At 39.4% G+C, this 23,444-nt stretch overlaps 1 protein-coding gene across 2 annotated transcripts in view; it reads right to left on the reverse strand.

Annotated features, from left to right (window-relative positions):
* Nucleotides 1-1,480: 1,480 nt before the first annotated feature.
* The window catches only part of SPARCL1 (SPARC like 1), a 43,899-nt gene continuing 21,935 nt past the window's right edge, over nt 1,481-23,444 (reverse strand). For both annotated transcript variants that reach the window (XM_057725920.1, XM_057725921.1), the window contains 10 exons: nt 21,386-21,449; nt 17,081-17,257; nt 15,723-16,697; nt 14,028-14,100; nt 13,196-13,314; nt 12,406-12,526; nt 10,175-10,311; nt 7,451-7,599; nt 6,484-6,632; nt 1,481-1,933 (listed from right to left, as the gene is read on the reverse strand). In XM_057725920.1, coding sequence (XP_057581903.1) covers nt 1,905-1,933; nt 6,484-6,632; nt 7,451-7,599; nt 10,175-10,311; nt 12,406-12,526; nt 13,196-13,314; nt 14,028-14,100; nt 15,723-16,697; nt 17,081-17,257; nt 21,386-21,449 — 1,993 coding nt within the window. In that variant the 3' untranslated portion in view covers nt 1,481-1,904. The remainder of the gene's footprint in view (nt 1,934-6,483; nt 6,633-7,450; nt 7,600-10,174; nt 10,312-12,405; nt 12,527-13,195; nt 13,315-14,027; nt 14,101-15,722; nt 16,698-17,080; nt 17,258-21,385; nt 21,450-23,444) is intronic.

A 23,444-nucleotide genomic window follows, 5' to 3' on the forward strand; every position in this document is an offset into this window, starting at 1 on the left:
ATTATTAAATAATTTTTTTATTTCAAAATGAAAATTATTTTCAAATAAAACATTTTTAGTGAATATTTAGGTAGTGTCCTTAGCATTAAAATCACTTTTCACTATTCCAAAACATTTAAAGTATTAAAAACATTAAAAATAGTAATTTAGGTCTAATTAATGCCTCCAAATTTAGTTTCACTATTCCGAACAATGGACAATTAGAAACTTGGTTTCTAATTAGTTAGGACCTCTCATGACATTTCTTTGCGGGTACACATAAAAGCATTCTGAATTTTGGAATAATTTCTAAAATTATTTCTGTAGTTGGAAGAAATTATAAATAATGCTTAATTAGATTTTAATTAACCAAATTGAACTTAATTATTTAGACATGACCTGGTGTGATGTGGTCTGGTTAAGAACAAGTGACTCATTGAGCTAAGAAAAGAGGTAATAAATACAATTTTGAAATTAATCAGAGATTATTCTGATAAAAAAACTCTTCCATAAGTGTCCTTCAGATAAAATTCCTAGTGGCATATTCTTTCAGTGACTGTCACAGATAAGCCTCTCAACAATAACATTTTTGATATAGTTGGAAAAGAAATAAAGACAATTGTACTGATATATTCCATTTCAGATGGGAAAATATATGGGGAATTTCCTGGCAGTCCAGTGGTTAGGACTCTGTGCTTCCATTGCAGGGGGCACGGACTCGAGCCCTGGTTGGGGGACTGAGATCCCACATGCAGCATGGTGACACCAAAAAAAAAAGATAGGAAAAAGTGAAAAACCATCTTGTATTTTTTAAAATATTGTAAGTAGAATAAACTAGGTGACAGGTTCTTTTATTGCCTTGATTGCCGTGCTTCAGACCTTGAAACACTTTATTTGGGTGTCTTTTATATTTATACAATCTAGCTTTTACTAGATTATTAGTAACTAGTATTAACAGTTATCAAAGAAGAGCTCAAAGAAAGACATAAATTTTCTCTTATGACACATTGTCTTGCTATCAAGTTAAACTAGTACTATTTGTCTCTGACTGCATTGGACATAAAGACACTTCAGGGCTCTCCACTGTCTGTTATCATTACATTCTCTTTATTCTGAGGACACGAAATGTGTAGAGATTTTGCTAGGCCTCCCTTTCCCCAGACGCACATGGACACTGCACAAAAGCTAAAATGAATTGTATCAAGCAGTGCATAATCACCCATATTTTAAATTGAATTTGACGAAGAGAACTTGGATTTTTTTTTCTGTTTAAACTTAAATTATGACAAAAAACATTCATGAGCAACTGCCCTTTAACAACTGAATATTTATTTCCCGTAGCAAACAGCTCCCCCAACCACACTCTCACTTTTTTTTTTTTTTAAAGCAGTAGGGTCTAGAAAGCATGATTATAATTTGATATGAAGTATGAGGCCTGGGTTGGTCTTTCACATGTAACTGTTTAGGTAAATGACTGGAAACAAACTTGAACAAGCATTTGGATTTTTATGGATTTTTATTAGGATATTAAGATATTGAAAATAACAACAACATCAGCAACAAAGAGCCTTATTCTGTTTTTCGAAGTGCACATGCTATTATGGACAAAATGAATGTATTATTTTTGCGAGTTTTGTAATCCTTAAGTATCTCATAAATGGACATGGAGAGTGATGAGTTAAACTCCTGTTCACAAACAGTGTACAATATTTTGCATATACTGACTTTAAGTTTAAAGTTCTATTTCTAAAGTTAATGTTAAATGCCTGGTGTGTATACTGTTATCAAGCAATTACTCTCACTGTCTTCTCAAACATGCAAACATTTTGCTAAATATAAAACTACAAGTATCACACTGCATATACTTCAGAAGTAGTCAGAACAAAGGAGGATGCTGGGTAATTGGAGTTGTTTCAAATCTTCATTTAAAACAGGAGATTTTCATCTATGTCTTCTGTAAAAACCAAAACCAAAACATACTTTTAGAAAGAAGCTAGAGCAGTAATATAAGCAATGTTAGAACTAAGAGATCAGAGAAGCCTTCAACAAAGCGGTATGATGGTAGTTCTCAACCCTGGTAGGGTGTTGACATCACCCGTGAAGTTTTTATATATCTCTCTCTTTTCGGGCCCCACTCCTGGCCCCCTGAATCAGCATCCCCGGGGTGGGCCAATGGCATGTACATTGAGAAAGTTCTGCAGGTTGTCCTGACATGGGGCTGAGAACCACTGATAGAGGAGGTTAACGGGAAACCTAGCCAAGAAGTGCCAAGTATACTAATCTATAAGGGTTGCTAAAATATCACCAAGATAAATAGTAGTGCCAATTATATCAAATTTCCAATCAAGTAATTGTAAAAGAACTTGTTGCCACACCTAATGAAGAGGACAGCATCCTTGGAGGGATATAAGACCACTCCTTAGCAGTGTGGCCCACCCTTAATAATTCTTGAACAGATAGCTAAAGTGGATTACTTTGAGGTATACTACCCTGTCTGGGACACCAGGTAGTTTTCCTGTCTTCATCTTGCCCCAAGAGAGGGAAAGATTACAGACTTTTGGTGTATTTCTTCTGAGCACTGGCTTCATTTGTAAAGTAGGGATAATAGTCTCCTTACTTATAAATTTACTTATATTTGCACTCATACTTTTTGTCTTCTTTCTGTTGTTCAGATAAGAGATGTCCCTCCTGTTGACTTGCAGGCTCATCCTCTGCCTGTGCCTGGGGTCTCTTCTGACCTCAGAATACAACCTTATTTTCCTCTTTTTTCTTATAGCCTCGATATTTCCTTGTTTTAACTGGCCCTTCCCAATAACGTTTAAATAGGCTGCATATCCAGCCTTAAGAGTGAGGCCTGGCACTGTGTAGACCACCAGTAAAAATTTGTTGAATCAATGAATGAATGAGCGAATGATGAGAGCGCAAGCCTCATTTATTCTCAGAAATGCTTCCCTCAACTCTATATCCCTCTCTAGCTCCTTCTTGCCTTAAATCTTCGCTCTTTAGCTTTTCTGGTCTCCTCTTCTTTCTCAGCATGTATGGCTTCCATCTCTACCATTCCACAAAACTGCTCTTCCAAGGCCACCCAGGGCATCCTTATTTCTATGTCCAACGAATATACTCAGTCTTTTACCTTACTTGACGTCTCAGCAGCATTTACCACTCTTCCTCCTCTCTGAAACACCTCCTTGGACATGGCACTATCCTCTTTTCTTTTTCCTTTCAGGAGACTTTTCATTCTCCTTCATGAACTCCTGCTTCCTCCTCTATCCATCGTCTAGATGTTGTTCCTTGGTGTTCAACCCAAGACCCTTTTCCATGTAACTCAGCACATTTTCCTCAGGAAATTAATTCCCTTCCCTGATATCAATTATTTGCTGTATGCTCGCACTCCCCAAATATGTATTTCAATTCCCAAACTCTGTCTTGAAAAGCAGACCCATGTATTCAACTATCTTTTTTTTTTCTTTTCTTGGCGGTGCTGCACAGCATGTGGGGTCTTAGCTCCCTCACCAGGGATCGAACCCATGCCCCTTGCACTGCAAGCGCAGAGTCTGAAACCACTGGCCTGCCAGGGAAGTCCCTCAACTATCAGCTGTATGTTGTCACCCAAGGACTTCAAAATTCAATGTGTCCCAAATGGAATTTATCATTTTCCCCCAAACGTGCTTGTGTTCTCGTGTTTTCTGTTGCAGTGGAAGGTACCTCTCCTCACCCTGCCTGGCCTGAGCCAGCAACCCAGGCGCTGTACTTCTCTTCCTCTCAGTCTCTCAACTGCCTGCTTCCTGCCTCCACATGTCTCCTATCGGACATTGTCTTGTTATTTCTACATACTATACCTCTTGAATATGTTTATATTCTCAAATATATCTAGAATATGTTGATATTTTAAAATACATTTGAATATGTTTACTTTTCTTTTTCCCCACTATAACTGTCCTAGTTCAAGTTCTTATCAACTCTGGCCTGGATTTACCACAACTGTTCTCTGGCTTATCACAATGTAATCAAAAGAATCTTTCTTAAACACAAATCCAGTGAAATCACTCCCTTGTTTAAAACACTTTGGTGATCCTCCAGCACTCTGAGGATAATGTCTTTCTTTAGCTGGCTTAGTAGGACCTGCACGATGTGACTCCTTTCCCCTATGAGTCTTGCTTGGAAGGTTTTCCTAAAGATTAACATGGATATATGTCAATCCGTGGTATGTCATAGGCACTAAATAAATAAGACTCCTTCACCTCTTAGTTGAATCCCATTTTTACACCCAAGGAAAATGAGACTTGCTGAGGATAAGCGGTGTGCCCTAATTCGCAAAGCTAGTTAATGACAGAGCTGGAATATTTGAGCACATCTAGTTCAGAGCAAAGGAAGTTAAAATTCAGGACAACACTGGCTACAATTTATCTTGTCCTGTGGATTTCTCAATCCTGAGGGAATAAAGGGTATGCTTACAAATAGACTTTTTTTTTCTTTCCCTAGCTGCCTCCCAAAGCAGTAACTTATTTACATGTCCTGACTGAATATTTAATATCTGTTTTATTGGCTTACTATGTGATAATTCTTTCCCTTCTTCAAAATGATGTAATCATGGCCAAACCACAGGGAACAAACAAGATCATCAGGACCTTTGCAAGTTGCTGAACTTTAAGCCCTTCCTGCTCCTCCCAGACAACCACCCAGCGCAGGGCCTGAGTGGGCCCACATGCTGAAGAGCTGCCAGAAGTTCAAAAGGAACAGTGAAGTGCAACTGGTTTCCTTAAATGGCCTCTGTTTAAATTTGCCTTTGGATCCCTGCTTTAAAATCACGTGCCATATGAAAGGGCATACGTAAATATGTCCTATCCCAGCTAAGATTTCCTCTTGATACTGGTGCAGGGGAGGGGGCGGGGCAGCTGTCCTTGGGTACATTTTGTCTTTTCAACGTGGGAACTGGAAAAAACAGTGTTAGCCATTTTTAGGGATGTATTTGAATTTGTAAGTACTGTGCTTGTAGAATAGATGTTATAAAGGAAATTGGCATTTTTTTGCATGAGTCTGGATCTTCATTGCCTGTTAATTTCCTATTGATGGTAATCGGATGGCCCCCAATGATCCCCATCTCCTGTGGTCTCCTCCCACACTGTAGCAGGGTTAGACTGTATGACAAACAGAATATGTCGCTTATGAGATTAGTCCTAAAAGACATTGCAGCTTCTGTCTTGGAGTCTCTCTCTCTCTCTCTCTTTCTCTCTCTCTCTCTGATCACTCGCTCTGGAGGAAACCAGATACCATGTTATGAGCAGCACTGTGAAAAGGACCGCATGGTGAGGAACTGAAGCCGCCTGCCACAGCCATGTAAGTGAGCTTAGAGCAGATCCAGGAGCAGGTCCATACAGGGAAGGCACTTCCAGATTCCTGATCCTCAGAAACCGTGAGAGAGATTTTAAAATGCGTCTAATCTTTAGGGGTAATTTGTTGTACAGAAATAGACAACTAATACTCAGAACGAAGAGCTTACAAAAATATTCATTCTTTGCTCATTGCGGTTATACTTATTCACAGAATAATGTTGTAGAGGAAAAGGACCTTTCCTGCTTATCTATTTATCAATAAATAACGACATCCTCATATTCCAACTCCTTCTTTCCAATTTCAAGGCATCATACCTACATAGGCATGAAGAATATTTTTAAAGTGAAGTTCACATGAAGTTGCCTCTTTTGGGGAAACTCTGACCTTTGATGAACGTACTTTTCTTTATTGGCTGTGTATTCATCCTACATACACGTATGTTGTGAACACAGGGGTAAAACCTCTGCTTTAGAGAGTTGATGTGCACTGTTGATTTACATTCTGCAAGCAGTTTTGGTTGCTCATTTTTTGAACATCTTTCACATCTTGATTATTAAAAGCAGGCTAGCTCATAAAAATCAACTATAACTTAGGAAAAGAAAAGGAAGTAGATGAAGACATAACTTAAAACAAATGTCAATTTGAATTCCTCTGCTGCAGGAGGAATTCCTTTTGGATTAAATGAATAACATCTGAGCTCAACTGGTGACCATCTTTAGTGTGTTGGTAATAAAATCTAAGATTCCTCTGTTATCTCTCATTTTCAGAATCACGCTTGCAGTTTTACTCTTCAAATATGATTTTTTAAAGTTTGGCCCAATACTTAGGTTAAGGAAAGATATAAAGTCCTTCCTTCCTTCCTCAGAAGGGTAGCCTTCTGAGATTTGGCTCAGCTCTCTGGATTGATATCACTTTCTTAGGCTTAGCCAATTTCTGAGACCTCAGTGCAGTTTTCCCTTAAATACTTACCTTGCTGCCCTTTGAAACAGAGATGGTAAAGGAAGTAAGAAATAACCCTGCAGTGACAGCAGTTCTACCTGGGACGTGGCCACCCTGTGGTTTCTGGGTTTCGATTTGAGCACAGAGCAGGACGGCTCTATGAGGGCTGCGGGGCTTAGGGCTTATCTGGAGGAGAGTTCACCCCTCTCCCTGGGCTGATGGTGGATTTACCTTCTTTAATGTCAAAGCAGCGGCCCCACTCCCTCAGGGTGATGTGCTTATCCTTGTTGGGGTCACACTCTTCAAAGAAGCGCGTTATGCAGTGTTCCATGGGCACCAGAGATGCTCGCAGAGGGGCAAGCTCAGAGTGGGTCAGGACTCTGCAATGAGATAAATGGCAACCAATTAACTGAGTAACTAACTTGTGTATGAAAAGTTAACGCTTGGGATCACCAAGGGCATTTTTCTTCTGCAAGGTTGCTGAGGGTGGCAAATAACTAGTACATTCGTGAAAAGCTACAAATGAAATAAACTATTTATGGGTAAGACAGACAACTTTTGGGATGTCAGTTCATAAGGTTTCCTTCTTCACTAGGAACTGTCCTCCCTCCACCCTAAATTTATAGGGGTGCACCCCAGCAATCCTGTTTATACAACCTGACTCTTACTCTCGGCCGTACTGGATTATTGCAGATGTAGGCACTTAACCCAAGTGGGGCCAATCAGATTATCTTGGCAATTTAGGATCAAGAATGAGAAAGAGTTGAAAGCGCCTCTATGGGAGGCTGGACCCTAACGCATAACCTTGGGAGCTGAAGTGTGGCCATATTCTGTTATTTTTCAAAGCAGCTTTTTAAAAAAGTTTTTTTTGATGTGGACCATTTTTAAAGTCTTTATTGAATTTATTACACTATTGCTTCTGTTTTTTTGTGGTTTGGTTTTTTGGCCATAAGGCAGCTCCCTGAATAGGGATGGAATCCGCACCCCCAGCATTGGAAGGCAAAGTCTTAACCACTGGACCGCCAGGGAAGTCCCTCAAAGCAGCTTTGTGTTTAGACTTATAGCCATATTTGTTTGACATTTCTGTGTTCTAAAATGAAACTGGGAGATTTTTAAAATCTATTCAGAATTCTCTTGATATAGATAACTAGACATATCAGGGAGATGACCTAGTAATGGGAAGGTGGGAAGTTTTTACCTGTCCCTAGGATGCTGGTCCAGTTCACTAAACTGCCAGTGCACAGGATACACATACATGTGGTAGTTTTTCTTAAAGTCTCTTAAGAGAAGGTCAATGGAGTGGTCCCCAGCCAGGAGTCTCTTTTCATCCAGGTAAATTTTCTTGACCTGAGATTAGGAAGGGAGATAATCATCAGAGAATCAGACAAGTGTAATGGAATATCACTTGCGAAAATTTACTTGAAGAGTAATCCTACCATGACAGAGGAAAACAAATCCAGAGTGTTATTTGAGAACAAATTACATGCCTTCTAATCAACACTGTAGCCTTTCTACATAGAACAGCAGCTAACATTAAAAAAAAAAACCCTGGGGTTTTCAGAAGAAATTTAAGTCTTTTTTTGATCTTTTAACCAAGTGATGCACATCACATTTCTTAAAACTATGAGAAGGTTTTAATGAAAAGGGCTGACCTGACCTAGACAAAATTGTTCATGAGTTAGTGAAAAGCCCCGTTCTTCCCCACTGGCATACTCTATCTTTAATCCTTTATGTGTTTCCATCCAGGGCCTGCTGCGTCTCAGGTTAGCCCTGGCATGGCGGCACTTGGCACCCCCAGTGAAATTTCCCTGTTTGGTATTTTTTTTTTAAGCGATGATTTTTTTGTACTTGATACCATATGCAAAGGTAACCAAAGCAAACACAAAAGGTGGGATTACCTCAAACTAAAAAGCACAGCAAAGGAAATCATTAACAAAATGAAAAGGCAACCTACAGGATGGTAGAAAATATTTCCAAACCACACATCTGATAAAGGGTTAATACTCAAAATGTACAAGGAACTCATGCAACTAAGCAGCAAGTAAACAACCAGACTTTAAAAGTGGGCAGAGGTCCTGATTAGACATATTTCCAAAGAAGACAAGTGACCAACGGGTACATGAAAAAGGGCTCAACGTCACTAACCATCAGAGAAATGCAAATCAAAATCACAATGGATATCACCTTGCACCTGATAGGATGTCTATTATCAAAAAGACAAGAGATGACAAGTGCTGGCCGGGAGGATGTGGAGAAAAGGAAACCCCTGTACACAGCTATTGACAACATAAACTGGTGCATCCACTATGGAAAACAGTATAGAGCTTCCTCCAAAACTTAAGTGAGAACTTTACCATATGATCCAGGAATTCCACTTTTGGGTATGTCTCCTACAGAAATAAAAACAGGATCTCTAAGAGATTGCTGTACTCTCATGTTCATTGCTGCATTATTCACATAGCTAGGACGTGGAAACAACCTAAATGTGTTCATCATCCCTGTTTTGTATTGAATGCTCTCAAGGCTGTCTGTGACAATGTGTTGTTAATGAGAGAGGATAGAAATTATTTAGGGGAAATGCATATAAAACTCTCAGCTTGTGACATTACCTATTATTTCACTGAGTAATTGGAAGCAATCAGAATGGAACTTCTACCTGTTCCCATGAATATATCTACCAATTTCCCTCCTTGTCACCATGGATGAACTTCCTATCTTCCATCTAAGCCCAGCCCCTCACAGGTGCTCAGAAGCTCACCCCTTCTCATCTACTCAAGAATATTCTGTGGCAGTCGGGCACCCTTCCTTCTTTACTGGGTTATTTCCAGAAGCATACAAACATCCTGTACCATCTCCCGCTGGTAGATAGGACCCTTGAACTCACATTCCTCTCCACCTGCCACCCATTTCACTTTTCCCCTTTACAGCAAAATGTCTTCTACACTTGCTTTTATATCATTCTTCCTATTCTCTTTTGAACCCTATCCATTCAGGCTTTTCTCTTTTTTTTTTTTTTTTAAATTTATTTATTTATTTATTTTTTGGAGGGGTACACCAGGTTCAATCATCCGTTAGGCTTTTCTCTTCCCCACTCTGCAAAACCAGCTCCTGTCAAGGTCAACTATAACTACCACATGCCCAGCCAGGGGCCAACTCTCAGTCCTCACCTTAACAACCTGTAAATAGCATCCGGCACAGTTAATGCACACCCTCCTTCATGTTTTCTTTTTTTCTTTATAGCATGTTGCATCACACTTGACATAACCTATACATATATTTTTGCATAAATGTTTATTTACATATATTCATACATTTGCATGTATGTTCACATTTGCATACATATGTGTGTAACTGTATGTCGTCTCTTTGCTAAGAATGTAAGCTCATGAAGGCAGAGATTTTTGTTTGGTCCATTGCTGTATTTCCAGCGTGTAAATCAATTTCAGGTACCTGGTACACACTCGATAACTATCTGATGAATAAATTTTCCCTGGAAACTTCTAGAATTAATATTCTGCACTTTTTAATCTTAATGTATAATTGACATTGTTAATAATGGATTTCCCTTATATCATAAACCTATGTCTGGCCTATGAAGGCAAAAAAGACATTTAGAATTAAATAATATGTCTGGGCCTGAACATATAAATGCTGAATTGAGGTTCACTTTGCTCAACAGAGCTTGCTCTGGGTATGAGTTCAAGAGCCCTTGCTCAGGCCCTTGCCGTGTGCATAGGAATGGGGTGGTTTGGCTGTGTCCCAAACTTTGTGGCCTGAACGATGACCACTACTATTCTTTTAATCCATGTGTGTTAACCAGGTATGGTTGTTGATACGGAGAGGAAGGTAGCCCCTCCCCCCCACCCCTTTTCCCTCAGGCCCTGCAGACAGACACTTAGGTAACGGACTGTGGATAACTTACTTTATTTCTCTGCTTCTCATTTAAATATCCAGCGTGTTCAGGATTAGGTTCATAAAGCTGCATGAGGATATTCTTGAGCCAGTCTCTCATCCTTAGAGGAAACTGGTTCACTTCAAAGTCCGTACAAGCAGGAATAGCTGTTCCAAGCAGAAAGTAAATTGATTTTAACTTTGGGGGCTTACTGCAGTCCCAAGGAAAGTCCTCATAACAGGAGGCTTAACAGCTTCTGGTGACTGACAGCATCCTCCCTGCCCTTCCATCACAACAGTGGTCCTTAACCCTGGTGCCATAACAGAATTGCCAGGAGTGTTTTAAAAACATACTAGATGCCAGGTTCCATTCAAAGAAATCCTGAGTTTTGATTTCTCTCGGGTGGAGCCTGGGCATCAGGACGTTTAAAAAGCTCCAGAAGTAACTGTGATGTGCAGCTAGGGCTGAGAACCCCTGCTTGAGAATCAGAGAGTTGGAATTCAGAGGTGGAGGTCACAAGAGCTATTTATCAGGAGAAAAGAGAAAAAGGCAGAAGTTAGCTTATACTGTGGAAATGTTGTTCAATCTCAGTGACTTAAAGGAACAAACATTTTTTTTCAGGTTTAATGAGATATAACTGACCTACCACACTATAAATTTAAGGTGTGCAGCATAATGACTTGACATACATACATTGTGTGATGATTACCAAGTAAGTTCAGTTAAACATTCATAACCTCATGTAGTTACCTGAATTTTTTATTTCCTTGTGGTGAGAACTTTCAGGATCCACTCCCTTAGCAACTTTCAAATATACCATACAGCAGTGTTGACTACTGTGTTGTACATCACATCAAACGTTTATTTCTTGACCCTGCTGCATGTCCCGTACAAGTTGGCAGGAGAGCTCTGCTCATCTGTCTCTCTGAGGCTCAGGGTGGGGGAGACACCACCATCTCAACACCATCTCAGCGCGAGATGGACAGGGCATGGAGAGCCATACATCAGCTCTGAAATGCTCTGCCCAGAACATGGGTGATTTTTGTTTAGATTTCACAGGACAAAGCAACTCATATGGCTGCATTTAACATCAAGGGAGCTGAGAAACTGAATCCTCTCATGTGTCTGGAAGGACAGGAGAGGTTAGTGAGCACTGTGAACGTGGAGAATCACTTAGCGACCAGGAGATCCAAACACAACTGAGAGTATCCTGGGGAAGGAAGACAATTCAAAAAATATTCTGGGAGAATATGCTGTCATTAAAACTTCTTGGCAGAGGCTCAACTTGGAAAGAGGACAACTAATTTAACAAAATTCCAGTGATTCATTTCAGTTATTAAGTGGATAACATTATCGTAGTGGCTCTGAACCCTGGCTGCACATTAGAATTGTCTAGGTTACTTTAAAAACAAATGAGAAAACAATGCTGAGGTTCCAACCCAGTCCAATTAAGTCAGAATCTCGTATAGTTAAAGGCTGAGCATTCTTATTCTTCTTCTTTTTTAATAAATTTATTTATTTATTTATTTATTTATTTATTGGCTGTGTTGGGCCTTCGATGCTGCACACAGGCTTTCTCTAGTTGCGGCAAGCGGGGGCTACTACTCTTCATTGTCATGTGTAGGCTCCTCATTGCAGTGGCTCCTCTTGTTGCAGAGCACGGGCTCTAGGCACACGGGCTTCAGTAGTTGTGGCACACAGGCTCAATAGTCGTGGCTCACGGGCTCTAGCGTGTGAAGCCTGGGCATCATTCTTCTAATTTTTAAAAAATTTTTTCCAGTTATTTTTATTTTTTTATAAATTTATTTATTTATTGGCTTTGCAGGCTTTCTCTAGTTGCGGCTAGCAGGGGCTACTCTTCCTTGTGGTGCCCGGGCTTCTCAGTGTGGTGGCTTCTCTTGTTGCTGAGCACAGGCTCTAGGCACGTGGGCTTCAGTAGTTGTGGCAGGTGGGCTCTAGAGTTCAGGCTCAGTAGTTGTGGTGCACGGGCTTAGTTGCTCCATGGCATGTGGGATCTTCCTGGAGCAGGGATCGAACCCACGTCCCCTGCATTGGCAGGCGGATTCTTAACCACTGCACCACCTAGGAAGTCCCCTTTCCAGTTACTTTAAAGTGCATCCTGGATTCAGAACTACATTAGCTTTTTGCTGTTGCTGTTGTCTGCATATATCTGTATACATATCTAAATACATATCTATAAAATTCAGATTCACCCCAAACCCTTCCAGCAATGGTGGTTGGCAGTGGTGACGGACGCTTACATTTGCAGGCTCCAAAATAATCCAGCTGCAGTTGGTGCCCCTTTTTGGTCCCCTCCAGTCTGCACTTAGTAGCAAAGAGATGGCAAGAGCTGGCATAGGTCTGATTGTCAGTGCCACAAACCTAGGAAAGATAAGAATGAGGAAAAGCTCAAGTTTGGGAATGTTCATTAGGAAAACACTCTGCTTCTTAAAGTCTGTCTAATGAAGTGCTGTGCCAAAGATGTGGTCAGGTAGGTGAGGCTATTAAAACTATAACTGTCCCATCTGGCACAAAAAAATCAACTAACTTATACCAATGGTGATGACAATGTAGATCTAGATAAACTCAGAATAAAAACTGCAGATGTTTCAAGGATAAGATGAGTTTTAAAATGAATTCTAAGGACTTCCCCGGTGGTCCAGTGGGTGAGACTCCGCACTCCCAATGCAGGGGGCTCGGGTTCAATCCCTGGTCAGGGAACTAGATCCCGCATGCATGCCGTGACTAAGAGTCCGTATGCCACAACTAAGAAGGCCACAGCTGCAACTAAGACCTGGTGCAGCCAAAATAAATAAATAAATAATAAATGAAATGAATTCTACATCAATGCCTTTATTATTTTTTCAGGGCACAGTTGAAATTCTTTGATTTTGTTGGCAATTTGTTTCTATTGACTGTTATTTAAATATTAGATGATAACCGGAGCATTTACTTTTTTTTTTTTAAACAAAAGATTTCAATTGAAAATTACTTTCATTCAAATCACTAACTGTTTGATGTCCCTCAAAGAGCATTTTTTAGAATCCTTACTTGGTCAAGGAGTTTTGTAGGAGGACAAGTCACTGGATCTTGGCAAACACAGTGGGGTTTTCCCTGTTGATCAGCCTTGCAGACGTGTCCTCTTTTACACTGGAAGTTCATGCAAGAATCTAACAGAAGAGTTTGGACAGGAAACATGGACAAAGCTAAACTGAGTATGTAAACACAAATTCATCCAGACAGTTCCATTTTCATGAATAAGAGAAAAATCAGGAAAACATTAGAAACCATTTTGATGGATATGTTACTTTTCAGGTGGGACCCTCTGGCTCCAGACTATTTTACGCAAGAGTCTAGGTTTCTGTGCAGTTTGGATTGGGGATTTAAAGAGAACAAACAGCTCTCTGGACCTGCCTGCAGTGGTCATAATCTGATGTCTACAGTGCAGTGCTGTGCAAGTTGGTCAAAAGTTAAATAAGCCATGGGAATTTTATTGATTGAAATTCAAAATATTGTGATTGGGGTACGTGATTAAGAATTAGGCCTTTATTAAATATGGGATCTCGATGCTAAGTTATGGGTTCGAATGTAAATAAGGTAGAATTAATTCTTCTTCGAAGCAAAAGGATTTAGAGAAAAAGAATTCTAGCTTTTGCAGTCATATTGCAGCTGGATTTCCAGTTTGTAAACACAGTTACCATAGCCGTATGTCAAATGCGTGCAACAGAATGTCAACAATTTATGGGAGCATTTCCTTGGGGAGGAGCGGGGAGAGGAAAAATTCTGTGCAGTAGTCACAAATGAAGGGGTGGGGAGAGCCCAATATGACCCATTCTGTCTCTCCCCAGTGTAGTCACAGACAGCTTGCTTAGCCCGAGCTCACCAACACTGTGCACCCTCGTGTTGCCTTCAGTTGAACTGTCATCTTCATTCCGTGAGCTGTCTGTGTTCTTGGCCTTTATAATAACAAGAACAGAAAGTTGAAGTCTATTTTAGGGGAACTCCCTTTATATTTCCACTGTGCATACCTTCCCAGATCTTTTCATTCGCCCATCATTTCAGATCTCAGAAGGAGGAGGCACCAGCCACAACCGTGGAAATAGACGGTAACCCTTTGAGAACAGGAGCCGTTTCTATCTTTATCAACTGGGTTCAGTGCTGCGTCTCTGGGGATTACCCAATAAACACTGGAACTAACATAAGAAGCAAAGTTGGAACCTCCACTTTGGTTTGGGAAAACAGTAGAAATGCAGTTTTACCATGCGATTCTGTAGTTAAGACATGATTACATCGTAATCTCTATAAAGCTGCTGGGAAAGGTTTCTCACCAGGTTTCTAAAATGTAAGAAGTCTCCTACCTTGGAATGGCAGCAGAGTTCTCAGGAATCGAAATTAGTATTCACCTTGCCCATCAAAAGCCGTGTCAGGTGCTCCTGGTGGGTGGCTGCCAGGGTTTTGCATGAAAGCTCCAAATGATTAAAAACCAAATAACAGGGACTTCCTAGGTGGCGCAGTGGTTAAGAATCCGCCTGCCAATGCAGGGGACACGGGTTCAAGCCCCGGAAAGATTCCCACATGCTGTGGAGCAACTAATCCCGTGCGCCACAACTATTGAGCCTGTATGCCGCAACTACTGAAGCCCACGCGCCTAGAGCCTGTGCTCCACAACAAGAGAAGACACCGCAATGAGGAGCCCATCTGCTGTAACTACAGAAAGCCTGTATGCAGCAACGAAGACCCAATGCAGCCAATAAACAAATAAAATAAATAAATTTATATATAAAAATATGCCATTATTAAAAAAAACCCAATATGTTTCTTCCTTTTCCCCACCCTATTGCCATTCCTTGATTATCATTTTGGTGTGTGTTTGCTTAATGGAGCTGTAGCTGAAGTCTTTGTCCTTTGCCTTTATAGCTAAATCAATAAACAGTGCTGGATCTCTTATTATGTTAGAGGCATTTTGCTAGACATGGGTGATCAGCTTGACTATGACCTGGCACCTGCTCTCAAGGCATGAGAGCAGCAGTTGTCATGCCTCCCATCCCTCATATTTGTCAGAATTTACCATTCTAGTTAGTGCCACGGATGTTCAACCACCAGTATCTGCATCTTTGTGCCTAGAAAACGATGGCACTCTGTATGGCCTGCTCAAGGACAGCCTGGAAGTGCCGGGGAATTAACACCTCTCCTAGTAATTCTCAGCTTGCATAAAAGCCATAGCTCCCTCACTCTCCAAATGGGATAATTCTGAGGAATGTGCTTTACGTGGCTTTAATGATGTACCATTGATTAACTTCCTTTCCTTCCCTGTATCACTTCGCCACTCCTCTGTGTTCCCTGAACTTCTCAAACAAACTATACTAAAATCCAGGGTCTGCTTCTAGGGGAACCCAAATAAAACAGCCATTTTCAGACTAATGATGGAGATGAAGAGAAAAATAAATAATTATAATGTATTTTGGTAATTTACTAAGAGAGAAGCACAAGAAATTGCAAGAGCACAGAGAAAGGTTATGGCTATTTTTTGATAAAACGAGCCACTTTATCAGACAAGCATCATTGTAGATAATCTCACCCCTTGGTTTTCCACAGGTTCACTGGTATCTACATTCTCATTCTCATGTGCTTTTTCTCTTTGCTCCTCATATTTGATGTGATAGTAATTGGACTGAGCTCTTTCACTCTCCAGGAAGGCCTCGCTTGTGATGAAGTAGTCCTCACTTGCATTGTGTCGGGGGCCGTCATCGCCGTCATCACCAGCCCTGTGATTTCTGGGCATGATGTTAGCATCACCAGTAGGCTCCACCAGCAAAGGCTCAGAAAGAGCCTTCTTGTCCATCTCCTCATGGTTACCTCCTTGGATAACTTCAAGGCCCGGCTTTCCTTCTTGGCCCTGCCATTCTGTATCTTGATTGGGCATATTGATTTTTGATGCAGCTTCCCCTTCCACTTCTGCATTGGAATTTCCCTCTTCTCGTTCTTGGCTGCCCTGTTCAGATTCATCTTTCTGCATCTCACTTACTTGAGTTGGCTGATAGGACGCCTCCAAAATGTCATCCGACTGGGCACTGTCTTCTTCCTGCGTGCTGTGAGCATGCTCCTTGGGACCGTCTCTCTCTCCTTCTTGGTTATCAGTGTGGGTACCCACTTCACCTGGCTCTTCTTCACCTTCCTCTCCTCCATTTGGATCCTGCTCTTGGTTTCCTGGAACACTTAGGTCTTGGCTATGTTTGCTGCTCCTGTTCAACTGAGGATGTGAGTCATTTATAGGCTCTTCTGTCTCTGTGATGCTTTCTTGTGGATTAGAATCTACGATGGCGCTAACATCATGACCAGGGAAACTCTCTGGGGGTTTTTCCTTTTGAGGCTCACTCATATCTTCTTTTAGGTCCAATGCACCTTCAGTTGGTGTATACTCCAAATTCTCAATTAAGTCACTTTCGCTTTTCTCTTGATCCTGTAATCCCAGGTTTTGGCTGTAACTCTGGTCCTGCTCTGCTGACTGGTCATGGTTTTCCTCCTTTGACTTTAGTACTGAGGATTTTTCAGGCTAAAAGGAAAAAGTTTATTCTTGAAACAAATGATAATGTCATATCTACATCATATTTACAATTCATAAGCCAATGTTGATATTGCTTATTCTTTCTTCACATAATGTCTTATTAACTTATTTTTGATGTTCTTCACATTCAGTAGGTACAAGTTTAACCTGAACTTGAATTTTGTGAAATAAAACAATTATGTAGCACTTCAGCACAATAAGTGAACCTCATTAATCCTCAAAATTCTTTTAGAGATTGGAGGCAGTTGATGTGATCATTATCTTAAAAAAATTAAACTTAGAGTGAATAAGGTAGTCTCTTTGACTACCCCTTAGAATTGAGATCTTTGGAGACTTAAAAATTTGTACTAGTATAACCATGTTAGTTTTACCTTATGAGTGGGATGGTCTTCTATGGATACTTCAGTTTCCCTTTCATTTTCTGCATCTTCTGCCCTTACAATAGGGATTGCAGTGTGCTCAGATGTTACCAACATTTCAGCCTTTTGGAGGGAACTCAAGGAATCAGCAGTTGGGTTGGAGTGATCAGATAGGAACCTTGCTTGTGTCTGGAAAAATTAAAAACTGGTTTGTGTTATTCATGCCTAGTTGTTAATGTTTAAAATTTCTAGTTACATTTTTCTTGTCATCATTGTCAGCAGTAATTTATTTCATTCATAACATCAACTAAAAGACATTCTCTAGAATTTTTAAAGATACAAGCAAATAGGCAGAATATAATCTTAAGTGAAAACAAAATCCCAATCATGATTAAAAAAAAGTTATATATGTAGAGAATGGGGGAAAACAGGGCCAAAATGATTTCTATAATAGCAACTTTTGATTTTTGGAATTATTTTCTGTGTTTTTCAAACCTTTACAAAACATTTATACTTCATAATTTTGAAAAATGTTGCTTAGCATTAAGTTGAAGTCAAATTAACCACAGGCTACAGCATTGCACGTTTTCTTAAGTTACCTTTTAAGTATTCCCTGATAATTAGCAGAAAAGTTTATAAACCCTTTAGTCAATATTCGTGTACTTTCCTAACATTATCAGTCTTATATCCATCAAGAAATCCTGCAGTAAGAAACAATTTAATCTTGAACTAATTAAAAAACTGTATGAAGCAGGACACCAAGTCTAGTAGGGATGAACAGCTGTGGAGCACTATTTCCTCTAGCGGAATGGCTCTATTTCTAGCAAGACTGGAGGCATAGATGAAGAGCTAGGCAGTGGTGCACGATGGAGAAATTGAAAACCTGGATGTAGAGATAAGAGACCTACCTTCAAGTCTTGACTCTGCTGTTTACTATCTGTGGTGGTTTGACAAATTGTTATCTCTCCTCTCTCATCTCTCAAGGAGAAGTGAGCAGGCATATCAAGATAAGGCTATGTATATAAGACATTTTGTGAATTTTAAGGGGTAACCCAGGTGAAAAATTACTACAGCTAGCAGTAATATCATACAGTGGTAATCATATGAACTGTCTGATATCTTAGGCAGGTATTCATCACAGATCTTTATTAGAGAGACACTGTGGACATTCAGATGTCAGACAGGTCCAGGTGTAAGTGTAAAACTCAGATTTTATTTGGATTGACTCGTCTTTACTCCATTAGCAGGTCCTGTAGTGCTGATTGTATAATAATAAAGAAAGCCATGGAGTACAGGATTTTATTTATTTATTTGTTTATTTAATTTTAAAGTGAAATAAATTACTTTTTAAAACTTTTTATTTTATATTGGAGTCTAGTTGATTAACAATGTTGTATTAGTTTCTGCTGTACAGCAAAGTGATTCAGTTATCCATATACATGTATCTATCCTTTTTCAAATTCTTTTCCCATTTAGGTTGTTATGTAATATTGAGCAGTTTTCTGTGCTATTCTGTTGGTTATCTATTCTATTCTATTCTATTCTATTCTATTCCAATTTTTTAGTTTTTGGCTGCATTCGGTGGCATGCGGGATCTTATTTCCCCGACCAGGGATCGACCCCACACCTCCTGCATTGGAAGGCAGAGTCTTAACCACTGGACCACTGGGAAAATCCCGTATTATTTCATTAATTTTTATTGGAGTATAGCTGCTTTACAATATTGTGTTAGTTTCTGCTGTACAGCAAAATGAATCAGCTATACGTATACATGTATCCCCTCTTTTTTTGGATTTCCTTCCCATTTAGGTCACCACAGAGCACTGAGTAGAGTTCCCTGTGCTATACAGTAGGCTCTCATTAGTTATCTGTTTTATACATAGTAGTGTATATATGTCAATCCCAATCTCCCAATTCATCTCACCTCCTCCCGCCCCCACTCCCCACAGGATTTTTTTTAAGATATGGTTTCCTTTCTTGCTTCTTACTACCTTTTCAACTAAAAAGGAATAATCATATTTGAAAAATTTTCCAGAGAAGCCATTTTTAAGAGGAGCATGGAGAAGGAAAACGGTGGCCAGTTGGCAGGTTGCCGGCAGGGGCCTGATGGAGGACAATGGTGGAGGAGATTTTAGGTTTATTAGTGGAGAACTGCTCCTCCTCTCTGTGCCCTTCCTCCTCCACTCCCCCTCAGCAAGCTGGAAGAAATGCACAAAAAACAAGGCAGCGTATCTTTCAGAAATTTTCAGAATGTGAAATTCCGTTTCACCATTTTCTCTGCGTGTATATTTGTAACAACGTACCCTCTGGAAATCTGTATGGAATCTCCTAACCATACAGAACCCACTTATTTCTGGAGAATTCAGGCAGGGAAAATGATGCAAAATTTTTAATAGGTAAATCCTTTGAGAAGATACTTAGCTTTTTAACATTGGACCGAGTCTGTATGAAAACAAATTTCCTTAAAAGCAAAACATCTGGAATGTGTTTAATGCAGGCATGGCATTCAAACATTTGGTTCAAAGACACTTTTGATGCGTGTTTACATAGTGGCAACAGCTGCAAGGGCAAACTACAGTTTCAGGAGAAAACAATGGTTTCATGGGAACTTCTCTCTGTGCTGAACATATTAATTATTCCACTTCTGTAATTTCAGAGGACAATGTCTAATTCCAGCTGGAGTAGCTCCTCACTACTTAAGCATGATTCTCAGCGGTGGTCATAAATTCTGTGTTCTAAGAACTACTTGGTCCGGGTGGCATGGTGTTTATCTTTGCTGACACATCTGTCAACCAGAAGCTATCCAAAAAGCAAGGACAGAATCTTAGATGCAGTAAAGAGGGAAGGAGAGAAGGGACAAGAGATAAATTGCTTTGTCTGTTTTAAGGAGATTGATTCCTCCATTTGGTAAAAGGGAAAAATGGCACAAATCCTTTAGTTTGATTAAGGATGATGTGGCTCCTTCAGGAGGAATCCAAAGGATAATCCAAGCTATGGTCCCGTTAAGGAAACAAACAAAGACAACTTCCAGGTATTTTGAGCCTGCTGACATGGTCTCAAATGATATGATTTGTGTATGGCTGATTTATTGCAGTGTGAATGGTGGGGCTAGTATATCTGGCTGTGAAGAAAAGAATGCTCTAGTCCTGTCTGCTTTCAGCATGTTTGCTTGGATATACCCCCGAGTGTGTGTTAGGAGCTGATTTATGGTTACATTATCATTTCCTGTCCCTAGTTTATTGGTTCCTGCTTTCATTATAGACTCAGAATTTCTCAGCCAGTATGTATTGATCTTGAAGAAAATGCTGCTGGAGAGTGTGAGTATTTGCTCCAAGATTTCTCATACTAATTTTTTAGATTTCTCATATTAGTGTCATGAGCTTCCATAGGAGGATTTATTTCTTCCTGTTCTGTTTGGTATTTGGGCATATTCCCTGACTAATCGACTGTTAGCCAACACTTTCAGCTGCATATTTGTATCTTGTAGAAACTGATAGCTCTTAAAGAAGTATTTTTTTGTCGACTTTTTTTCCTTTTTCTTTCTTTCTTTCTTTTTTTTTGCTGCGCCTCGCAGCTTGTGGCATCTTAGTTCCCCAACCAGGGAGCAAACCCAGGCCCACTGCAGTGGAAGCATGGATTCCTAACCACTGGACCACCAGGGAATTCCCAAGAAATATATTTTTAAAAAGTACCTTATTTCATTTTTATTAGTCTTTCATTCCTTGCTTGGGAAAAAAATAATATGATTAAAGTAAAAATGAACTTATCTACAAAACAGAAATAGAGTTACAGATCTAGAAAACAAAATTATGGTTACCGGGGGGAAGGTGGGGGGGGATAAACTGGGAGATTGGGATTGATGTATACACACTACTGTATATGAAATAGATAACTGATACGGACCTACTATATAGCTGAGGGAATGTTACTCAATACTCTGTAATGACCTACATGGGAAAAGAATCTGAAAAAAAATGGGTATATGTATATATATATAACTGATTCACTTTGCTGTATACCTGAAACTAACACAACATTGTAAATCAACTATACTCCAATAAAAATTTTAAAAAAGATAGAATTTCAAACCATTATATAAGAACACAATTTTATTTGTTTAATTTGGGGGGGTGGTCCTTGATTTGTTTATTTCTTAACAATTTAGGGCTTTATAAAATCAAAACCACCTCACAAGTGATGTGATTAACATGTTACTAAGTAAGTAGCACAAGCTGAAAAACATTTTCTTTTAAATGGAAGATTTCTAAACTGAATGTCAGGAAGGAGAGAGGTAACAATAGAAGAAAAGATGTTTACCGGGATTGCAGCTGCAGTTCCCAAAATGAATATGAAAAAAATCACAGTCTTCATCTTTGTAGACCTGTAAATCAAGAAGATAATTACCAGTAGTGGGTAAAAGTTTTCATGTAAAAGATTAAAAGATACTCTTCGTAGCAACTATTGAGCTGGATACTGTCCTTTGTATTTAAAGGCAGTTGTTGTCTTTGTGGACTAACATGTCCGAAAAGACAGATTAATGACAGTTTTTACTCAATTGTGTCCTTGTGAGAATGACTCCTTGATTTTTTGGCCCAGCTGTGTTTGGCAGAGCCTGTCTTTGTTGATGACTGTGCTTCCTTGGGTAAAGGCTTTATGCAAATCTTGGGTCTGAAGATTTGTGAGTGTTCACTGTGAACGTGAAAGTCACAAAGTGAAGTAACATAGTGGGTCAGGTTTGGATTAAACTGCTTCTTTGGTGTTAGAGAAACTCATATATTCAATGCAGATTTTTAGAAATGAGACATTGCACTGCCCTACAGGGGCCATTCCTGTTCGCTCATTTAGAAGTCTCACCTTGGGAATCTGTGAGTTGGTGGTGGCTTGCAGGTGGGTTGGGTTTGGCAGGCACTGTGTGTTTTAAACTAGTATTTCATTTTATTTTTTTTCAAGTTTTATTCTTGTTTTCATATCTTCCCTATATGGAAAATGCACGTGTATGCTTAAGGAATTGTCTTTTTTGACACAGGTAACTTTTGGTTGGGTAAAACTGTAAAATACTCCACTAAAGATCCTAAATCACAACCAACTCTTCAGAAGCATTCCTAGACCTTTAGATACGATTGCTAGATTTTTATTGTGCAACATAACTCCACGTGCTATTTACAAAATTGTTGTAACATTGTAGTGACAGAATTTCAGAAAAAAAAATTTTTTAAACTAGTATTTTAAAATCTGGAGCTTTCATGTGAAAATTCAGATTTGCAGTTTCCCTGGAACCATGGCAACTGTTGGCCGATTCTGAGTTGAAATTATCCTTTATAAGCGATGCTGGCAGTTGTACCTGGTCTATCTCATTTTTGTTATTTGCCTTGCGTTTGAGTTTAATTAGTTCCAAATGAACATTTTTAGTTTAGAGATGAGACAAGTAAGGCTCAAAAAGGCTAAGTAAATTGGCCTCTACATGAACTCAAAATAGTGGGCTGTCTACATTTTCTTGCAGAGTATCCCTCAGCCTGGTAGTGTGAACTCTGACTGGGATTAGGGGTGCACTTTGTATTCTTTAATAGAAATTCTCTGGATCTTCCCGAAGTAGAAGATGGCTTTTTAAAAGATTTTTTTACAATCATAGTTTTATATATAATTGCATCCATAGAGCTTTAAATATTACTATGATGTTTATAGAAAAAGTGAGGAATTTCTTCTGCTAGTTACTCAATATTTTGAAATAAATGCTTAAGTAGGTATTTAAAAATATCTTAACATTAAACATTATTCAACTGATTTAATACTGTAACAGCTATCACTTCACACACACATATACACACACAACACACACATGCACACAGTACTCTTCTTCTCCTCCTTCCCCTCCCCCCTTCCTAAAATAATTGTATCCCAATTCTTATTTAAATCATTATTTAACATTAGGAAAGGTAAATATTCTTCACAGCTGAGCCAGGTAGTGGTTTCTTGTGTTGAGTAATACTTACATTTCTTTTCTTGAACAATATTTTGTTTTTGTATGGGCCTAGAAATTGCCTCCCTTTTAAAAGTATTTTCCCACGTCCCCATCACTTATTCTTCCCAAATTTTCCAAGGTACGTGGGGCTATTAAAATCATAATCTAGAATTTAACATTCATTTACTCGTTCCACCAGTATTTATTAGGTTTATGGAATTCTAGTCATTTATATTTTAGATCATCATATTATTACTATTCTACTGCTTTGGAAAACTGGTAAAATATAAAATAGCGTAGTTTAGTGCAGGGTCTCCTTATCTTGGCACTATTAGTATTTTGGGCTGGATAATTCTTAGTCGTGAGGGCTGTCCTGTGTGTTATAGGATGTTTAGCAGGATCCCTAACTTCTACCTA

The sequence above is a fragment of the Hippopotamus amphibius genome, chromosome 3 (genome assembly GCF_030028045.1).
Source record: "Hippopotamus amphibius kiboko isolate mHipAmp2 chromosome 3, mHipAmp2.hap2, whole genome shotgun sequence".
Lineage (NCBI taxonomy): Eukaryota > Metazoa > Chordata > Mammalia > Artiodactyla > Hippopotamidae > Hippopotamus > Hippopotamus amphibius.